At 36.2% G+C, this 9,147-nt stretch overlaps 1 protein-coding gene across 2 annotated transcripts; it reads left to right on the plus strand.

Moving 5' to 3' along the window:
- The first annotated feature begins 1,772 nt into the window (after positions 1-1,772).
- srsf3a (serine and arginine rich splicing factor 3a) lies at positions 1,773-8,520 on the plus strand. 2 transcript variants are annotated; one of them, XM_079884673.1, is made up of 7 exons: positions 1,773-1,832; positions 2,332-2,369; positions 2,515-2,725; positions 4,516-4,650; positions 7,728-7,766; positions 7,973-8,059; positions 8,146-8,520. In XM_079884673.1, exons 2-7 carry the CDS (start codon positions 2,363-2,365, stop codon positions 8,171-8,173), a joined length of 507 nt encoding a protein of 168 aa, XP_079740799.1. In that variant the 5' UTR covers positions 1,773-1,832; positions 2,332-2,362; the 3' UTR covers positions 8,174-8,520. The 2 variants fall into 2 exon arrangements, with proteins under 2 accessions (XP_079740799.1, XP_079740798.1); XM_079884672.1 differs by having other exon boundaries at positions 1,805-1,831; positions 2,323-2,369.
- The last annotated feature ends 627 nt before the right edge of the window (positions 8,521-9,147 follow it).

Consider the following 9,147-nt stretch of genomic DNA (forward strand, 5'->3'; position numbering starts at 1 on the left):
CAGATGGATTTTTTCATTCAGGACCCCTTTTTCAATGATTTAGTGATAGTCGGGTAGGGACATTTGCGGCAATCTAAACAATCTTTTACTAAAGGGGAAAATACTTGCAGGAACCAAGACGAGTGAAAAAGTTGGCACTTGCTGTTTTGCAATATATAAGGCTATATGTAAGGCAGACAAAATTGTGAACAGTCTACCAGTGTAATTCAATGTTAGATTTTTTAATTGAATTTTAAATCTGTTTAAAAAGTTTTTGAGTTTTTTCACAAAAACACCTGATTTGTACCTCTTATGTCTTAATCTCACGCGTGTTTAGATTTCAGACTAGACCAGTAAAATGACATTTAACAGATATTGTAGAATGGAAAGTTCTTTTTTCAAACAAATGCTTCTACTGAAGTGTATTGAAGTATTCTCTATCTGTAAGATGTATGAACTTTGGATTAAATGTATTAAAAAGAAGCTTTCCATTAAATCCATAAAATTTTGTATCAGTGTCATTTCATTGTATGTGGGTGCAAGTAATTTATCAACATGTAAGTAAAGCCAAACCAAAGGTGTGTGTGTGTGTGTGTGTGTGTGTGTGTGTGTGTGTGTGTGTGTGTGTGTGTGCTTTAGTCTGTATGTATATCTTTTATGGAGAGTGAGAGGGAGGGTTCATGAGAGGCTAACCAGTCATCAGGAAGAAAAACAGAACAGAATGTGCCGTACTAATCTGGGCGGAAAAAAACATTCTGTGCCGTGTGTGGTAACAGACCAATTCACATTGTCTTGCAGACAAATATACATGGAACATAAGAATGAGGAAAATATATGTTGGTTTCTCAATGGGATGCTCTTTTTGTTTCGAAATTACTTAAGTATACAACAATAAATATAAATGACAAAACCCCAGAGGAGTTGGCGTATGAAAAGGGTGAGGTAGATGTAAACATACATTCATACTTACTGACCTGCCTGTGCCTAGTGAGACAAAAATAAAGGCAGGCAGCATAGTGCTCTTTATTTGAATATGAGGCAGCCGTGTTACATAACTCCCCTGGTGTTTACTTAACCTAAAACAAAGGCTGAACTATTGCCCCCAAGATTTTGCCTAAATGAGTTGTTGAGGATCTGACACACATATTGACCCCATATTTTCCTAATTAAAGGGTCATAATATCTTTTACAGCTCATACCACCAAAATAATATACAAAATAATAATAATATATATGTATAATATCATAATTAATCGTTTGGACAGCACTAGTCTATCTATATAATTTTATTTATTTTTATCAGAATATGTAACCTAATGATTTTTAGCAAATATATTGTATAAAACAATAAAAAAAAAAAAAAAAAAAAAAAAAAAAAAAAAAAATATATATATATATATATATATATATATATATATATATATATAAACAGTAGGCATATCTACATACACAAATTTATTTATGAATAAAATATTTAAATAATTAGTAAATGTTATCAACTAATAAAAACAATGTTGAGTAGCCCTGAAATGTTGGTAGACTATTAAATAACTGTGCTGGACCTATGCGTCAACATTCATCCTTCGACACTTCCATGTAGCATTAATATATTGTTATCTCAGGTGTGTGATTGCTGTTTAAAGAGAAGAAATGTAGCGCCCTTCCCATATTATTTAGGCATGAGAGCTTTTCATTTGACGTCCGTGTTGCTGAAGATGAAGAGAACCGGAAGTGCTTCACATGTAGATTTGCTCGCGAGGGCCTGTGGTTACTATTAGCGCGCGTTAGCAACGAGGTGTTAGTGGCTGTGGCGCGTTTTCGATTTCGCTAACACAAACAAAGCAGATTTACCGGTAAGGAAGCGAAACCGCAATTATTAACTTAACGTTACCTCGAAAAATTGTATAATGTGCGTATAACTTATAATGTAGTCCGATTTGCTTATTAAATCAGTCTGATAAGCCGTTATTGCTTTGATGTCGTGTTTAGGCCTTTAAACGCTTATGTTAGCCTTTTAGCTTGGTACATGAATGTAATGAGTAACAAATCTGCTTGCTTTAAATTGAACTAGACTTTGAATGTTAAAACACTGTCTCCCTTTAAACCGTTTTACTGTCGTTTGTATGTTTGTATTTTATTTTTCCTTTAAAGCCGCTTTTAAATTAGCTTCATAACTCCTGTGAGTGATCCAGTGTTGCATGCTAGTGTTTTCATTGTTTCCAAAATGTACAGCCTCTTTAGTTACACTTTTGTGCTACATATTAAAAGTAACAGTTGATACTTTTATCATCCAGTTTTTATTGCGTATTCATAGTCTCGGTGCTATGATCTTATTTCTTGCAGGTTTTTTAGGTGTGGAGTTGAGTTCGGGATTGGTGAAGACATGGGAGGTAACATACGTCTTGATTACATTTTTCTATATACCACCCTAGCTATGAGACATTTTAATGTTCTTAAAAAAAGGTTGGATAGACATACGACAACTAATTATACAGAACATAGAAATTATTTAACTAAACCTTTTCCCCTCCGCAGACCCTTCCCTAAGCCGTGATTGTCCACTGGATTGTAAGGTCTACGTTGGTAATTTGGGCAACACTGGTAACAAGACTGAGTTGGAGAGAGCATTTGGCTATTATGGTCCACTGAGGAGCGTATGGGTGGCCAGAAATCCTCCCGGCTTTGCTTTTGTGGAGTTTGAGGACGCCAGAGATGCGGCTGATGCTGTGAGGGAACTTGACGGAAGGTAAGAATATGTTAGGAACAAAGTCCTCTGGAACAGACAAAAGATTAGATTCCTGCTGATTAGATTATACTGATCAAAGGGATAGTTCACCCAAAAAATTTAACTTTTATCACTTACCCACCCTCAAGTTGTTCCAAACCTGCATGAGTTTCTTTCTTCTGTTGAACACAAAAGATGGTATTTTGAAGAATGTTGGTAACCAGACAGTTGACGGTAGCCATTGACTTTCATAGGGCAATTCCACGCAAAACTGTCACATCCATAATGCCAACACAATGCCATGGTATTTAGTTGGCGTTATGGATGTGACAGTTTTGCGCGGAATTGCCCCATAGTATAAACAAAATATGGAAATCAATGGCTACCGTCAGCTCTCTGTTTACCAACATTCTTTAAAATACCATCATTTGTGTTTAAAGGAGAACTCCGGTCAATTTTAACATTGAGCTCATTTTTTTGTAAATTTGGAGTGCTGTCAATACAGAGAACAACGACAAAAATCGGTGTTGCCTACACCGTGTTATCCTCTTTTTAAAATTTGCACCCTGTTGACTTCAATGGGGCAAGTTTTAAACCTGCTTTTAGCCTCTTAACATCCTTGATGTGTCATTACAAGTGCACAGCTAATGTGAGTGATTCTTTCAGAGTGATCACGGGTGAATCTGACTGCAGTAGATGTGAAAGATATTAATAAATATGATGTTATTTCAGCCAGCGCACATACCTGTATTTTCTTCCTGTTTTTGGTGGAAGCCCATAGTAATCGATTGTCGAGTTCACGCGCGTGATCTATGCGTGTGAACTCGACAATCGATTACTATGGACTTCGACCGAAAACAGGATGTAAATACAGGTATGAGCGCTGGCTGAAATAACATCATATTTATTAATATCTTTCACATCTACTGCAGTCAGATTCACCCGTGATCACTCTGAAAGAATCACTCACATTAGCTGTGCACTTGTAATGACACATCAAGGATGTTAAGAGGCTAAAAGCAGGTTTAAAACTTGCCCCATTGAAGTCAACAGGGTGCAAATTTTAAAAAGAGGATAACACGGTGTAGGCAACACCGATTTTTGTCGTTGTTCTCTGTATTGACAGCACTCCAAATTTACAAAAAAATGAGCTCAATGTTAAAATTGACCGGAGTTCTCCTTTAACAGAAGAAAGAAACTCATGCAGGTTTGTAACAACATGATGGTGAGTAAATGACAATTTTCATTTCTGGGTGAATTATCCCTTTAAGCAAAGGATTAAAGAATTGTATCTTGTGTGTTTGAAAATGGACAAAAATATATATAAATGTAACAAGGTTATCATTAACTAACGGTAAAACCTTTTTTTGTACTTGAAATAAAAATAAACGGTAATTAAAATAAAATAAAAATATTTCAGCTAGTTTCCAAGGCAACATTTGTCTTTTTTGTTTAGCTTAAGTTTGTTTTTCATTTATTTTCAAATACTACAATAACCAAACTTAATAAAAACTATATAGACATATTAAAGAAAACATTAAAAATGACAAACACACAACAAAATTACTTAAACTAAAATGAAAACAGTATATCAAATATATACATTACATATACAATTATGGTTTTAATATTTTTATCACTGATACTAAAATAACTCTGAGAAGTAAATGTTTTTTTAAAAATGTCACCAATATAACAGCTAATTGCTATTAGTTGCTTTGTTTTCTCGGTGGTTGGACTGCATGATCTTGAAATATGTGCCTTGCTTTGACCGCAAAGTATTTTTATAACCCTATGTTTGTCGTCTTCAGGACACTATGTGGTTGTCGGGTGCGAGTTGAAATGTCCAGTGGTGAAAAGCGATCAAGGTATCGAGGACCACCCCCCTCTTGGAATCGCCGCCCGCGTGATGATTCTAGACGCCGCAGCCCACCCGCTAGACGCCGGTACAGTTTTGATTTTGTCTTGAGCTGAACTTTGATTTAACCCATTCACCTCAAGCTTAGTTATGGGCAGAATGATGAGCCTAGGTGTGGAGACTGACAAACCAGCATCTTTTCATGAATTTGGGAGAGCTGTTCGAAACCTTCCCCTTGCTATGCTTGCCCTGATAAGTTTGATAAGACCAATGCATTATTCCCCCTAACTGATGTCCATTATTCTAAATGACTGCATTGAGTTTTTGATCAGGGATATTAATTTACTTAAATTGTACTCACGGGTTTCCTTGAATATTATTTTTCCCTATTTCTAAAAATGTTTTCGTCCTGAAAAGTAGGACCCACATGAATTGCTTAAATCTGAGGGATTTTTTTGTGTGTGGCTGGTTACATTATGATGATTGAAATCGCGAAATAGCCTTAAACGAATACTAAATAAACTGCAAAATGTTACGTTTTCTAACCCCATTTATAAAATGCACGGATTGATTCTGACAGCGCTGCACGAGCTCGCGGCACCATCTGCGAGACACCCGTAGCATGTTAGCCGGGGGTTCAAAGCGTCAAATGCAAGTTAAAATAATGGCAGTTGCCTGGTAACCTTTTTTAAATGAATTTTGACAATGCATGGCTGTGAGTGTGATAGTTTAATGCGATCATCAAATCACAACGGCTGTGCTGCATGTTTCAGAGTAAAGCCAAAGCACGGCACTGTTCATTTTCAGTTTCGATTCACACTAAATGCTATTCTGCAGTTTAAGGCAACATGCACCAACCATTTTCTCAAATTTGTTATGAGAATTGTTTATAAGTCTGTTGCCTACAAAGAGAAGCGTTAAGATCTTCCTGCGGTTTTCCTTCAAAATAAAAGCTCAATGGTTTAACGTTTGAAAGCCAAAAACTTAGGACCACCATAAATGTTAGTATTATTTTTCTGTTGTGCTGTAAAATAACATAATAATAATTACAATTTTATTCATATTTTTATTTTAACATTGTACTATAATATTATTATTATTATTAATAAATAGTACATTTTTATTTTACAGTGCAATAGTATGTATTATTGCAATAGTAAGATATTTCTTTATTAATTTGATAGAAAAAAAGAAAAATTGCTGTGGGGGTCAGGGCCCGGTTGCATGAAATCCCGTAAGTTAAGAAAACCCAAATTTTTAAGGTTAAGGGTACCCTTAGTGAAACATGGGTTTCAGGAAAAAAAATAATGGTCCACTTAAGGAACATTAAGGCTGTCATAAAGTATTATTTCCCTTAATTACTTAAGTGTTCCCTTAAGTTCTGTTATGCATTGCAACAAAGTCCTTAGTGATTAATTTCACCTTAAAGTCTTTTTTTTGTCTTTGGTCTAGTTTGGTTTAGATTTCTTGTTACTCTTGTTAGGTGGACAAATATAATGTAATTAAATGGGAAACTATGTGATTTGCACGGCAGGATTTAGAGCATCCACCGGTGTGACGTAGCTGGACACTTCCTGTGTGCGTACACTCATAGAAACAATGTGCTCGAATTTTAGGATGCTCTGTGTTGTCCGTCAGACCCCCTTTAATAATAATCTCCATAACATGTTGTAATTGTATGTGTATAGTTTATTAAATGTTAAAGTCAGTTGTCTGTTTACTGTGGAAGATTTTGTAACTATAGCAACCGCTTCTCCATTACCCTGATTTGCCAGAAACTATCACAAAATGCGCTTAATATAAACACTTAGAGAAGGGTGATGGTTAAAGCCCAGAGTATACACTGGCCGTCCACGTTCCGCACTGGCCATGTGACATATTTTTTGTCATCAGGAGGGACATCCACGCAAACTGTCAACGTGCTGCCCAAGTTTTGTGTCCGTGTGGACGGTGCGTCTACAACAGCGCAGGTGTGAGGGACTTGAGTCCACTAACAAAGTTTGGCACTCGCACTCTTTCCGCACTCATGGCCAAAAGAGTATACTTTAAAAAGCTCACACACTCAATTGTGCGCGACTCAGAGTGGAATGTGGAAAATGAATATACCCAGGCCTTAAGACGTTTGTTGCAACGCACTTAAAGAAATCCCTTGCCTCAGGGATTTTTTCCCCCTTTAAGTCAAACCACTTAAGAGGTTTCATGCAACCGGGCCCAGGTGTTCCTTCTTTTTTGTCTTTAGCTGATCACATGACTTATTTCCAAAGAATCTTCTCATTGTTTGGGTTTTATGTCATTTTTCTATTTATATTAATGAAGCTGACCACCCCACCCCCCTTTCAGAGACATCACCAAGCCTCTACTCATCTACCTCTGAGTCAGTCAACTAGCCCTCTTTCAACATCATGTGACCAGCGTACACCAATCAGCTCACATGATCCAAGCATGGCCACCAGCCCATTGGTTCCCGAGCATGCCTCTCTCAGGCTCCTTCACCTCCTCCAACGTTAACCTGATCGGCAAAACCAACCACGCCACAATTACTACCAATCAACGGGTCTTATGCCCCTCCCCAAATGTCTACATGACAACATATCCTCAGCAGTCCTCATCTAACTGACATCTTCAGCCACTACTGTATAGCTGTTAACATCTAGCAACCATCTGGCAAAATCTCCCCGCAAATTACGCCCTCCTGATCAGCACTCAGCTTCACTGCATCATAACTAGCTTGTTGAAAACAGAATAGTAAGTTAATGCCTTTTCCTCCCGCTTAATGACATTGAATTGTTTATTTGGTGGTTTTGAGGTATGACCTTTTTTTTGTTATGGTAATTTGTATTTTACAATATCCAAAGAGTGAGTTTCTCCCCTTCAAAACAGTACATTTATATCCCTCTGTTTCAGTAGTTTTCATACTGAAACCTTTTTGATCAGTGCACAAAGGTTTGGCAAATAAAAGGCTGATCTGGAACTGCTGCTTCTGATAGTTAGTTGATTTAAAAATTGATTCACCCATAGTGGGTTTCCTAAAACCTTCACTGAAGGCAGATTATTATCTGTTCTGCAAAAAAACTACAATTGTCATTGCGTGGCGCTTCATATGTCATGAATATTTTTGACCATATTGACCCCTGACTTGTTAGTATTTCTTGCATCTATGTCTAGGTCTCCCAGGAGGCAGAGCTTTAGCCGTAGTCGGAGCAGGTGAGCTACTTAAATGTTTTCAGAATCATACAGAAGTATTCACATGACCATAAATATTTTCCTGACATCACTTATATTTATGGCTATTCTTATGGATATAGCTCTGTAACTTTGCCCTCCATCTTTTGTCTCATTTCTTCAATTCCTTAGCAGTGTGAGTAATTATGACGAACACTCATTCAGGTGTATTTACTTGTTTTTTATAGGTCCCTTTCCAGAGAGAGGAGAAGAGAGAGGTCTTTATCTAATGATAGAAACTATAAACCTTCAAGGTCTTTCTCAAGATCACGCAGGTAAGTTTATAGTTATAAGTAGTTGTGTAGTAACATAGCTTGGAGTATTATGCTCATTTAATTAGTCTTGTTTCTTTTCTTTTCAGTCGTTCACGATCCAATGGTCGGAAGTGAGAATTGTTCAAGTTCAGCCTTGTCAGAGAAAGCATGTCTGTGCGTTCCTCCTCAACAGACTAGGATGATGGGAAACAATGGATTTTTTTTTTTTTTTTTTTTTTTGGCCCCAAAGTCTTTTTAAAATGTGTTTTCCCTATAGTGTTCTGAGGATCCTTTTTTACTTAAGATATCTGTGCTTAATGGGTAGCAATTGTTTCATCCTGCCTAAATGCTGGGAATGTAATTTTATGCTGTTTAGGCAGTGAAAGGTTCTGAATGGAGTAACTCATGTCTGTTGATCATTTGAAACCAATTTTGTATGCTTTTTTTTGTTTGTACTTCCATTAAAAAAAGTTCCTTATGAATTCACTGCATGACTTCTCTTTGCTCAACAATTCACTCTGATTACACAATAACATTAGTTATTGCATTAGGTATCATGAACTAGCTATTACATTTTTAAAGCATGTATTAATCTAGTTTATTAATATTTCCACATGTACAAATGCATTTATCAACAATGAATGATAGTTTTATGAATTATCACTAACCTATAATGCTGCAATAATAGTTCATGTGCAATTCATTAATGGTAATTAATTTAACCTTATTGTAAATGCTTTTTTTTAAAGAACAACCCAGAAGGGTATTTCAAGGTAAAAAATAAAATGCAGCGTAATATGAAAATTTTCCTTTTAATGTATCATATAGTATTTAGAGTTTAAAATGGTAAGGTAAATGGGTTGCATTAGTGAGCTTTAAAATATGCGCTGGAGAGCCAGCAGAGTGCTGTGCTGTTTGTTTTGGACATGCTTGCAAAATGTTTGAGAAACCTCAATATATGGTACTGTAAGCACAAAAAGATAAAAAAAAAAAATATATATATATAACATATTAATGGTTCAAAGTGCAAATTTTCAAGGACAAAAACTTGTCTGAGTTGCACATGAAGAACGATCAGCAACTCTCTTCATGAACTGTATGCTTACCGT

This window comes from Squalius cephalus, assembly GCF_949319135.1.
Source record: "Squalius cephalus genome assembly, chromosome: 10".
NCBI classification, from domain to species: Eukaryota; Metazoa; Chordata; class Actinopteri; order Cypriniformes; family Leuciscidae; genus Squalius; species Squalius cephalus.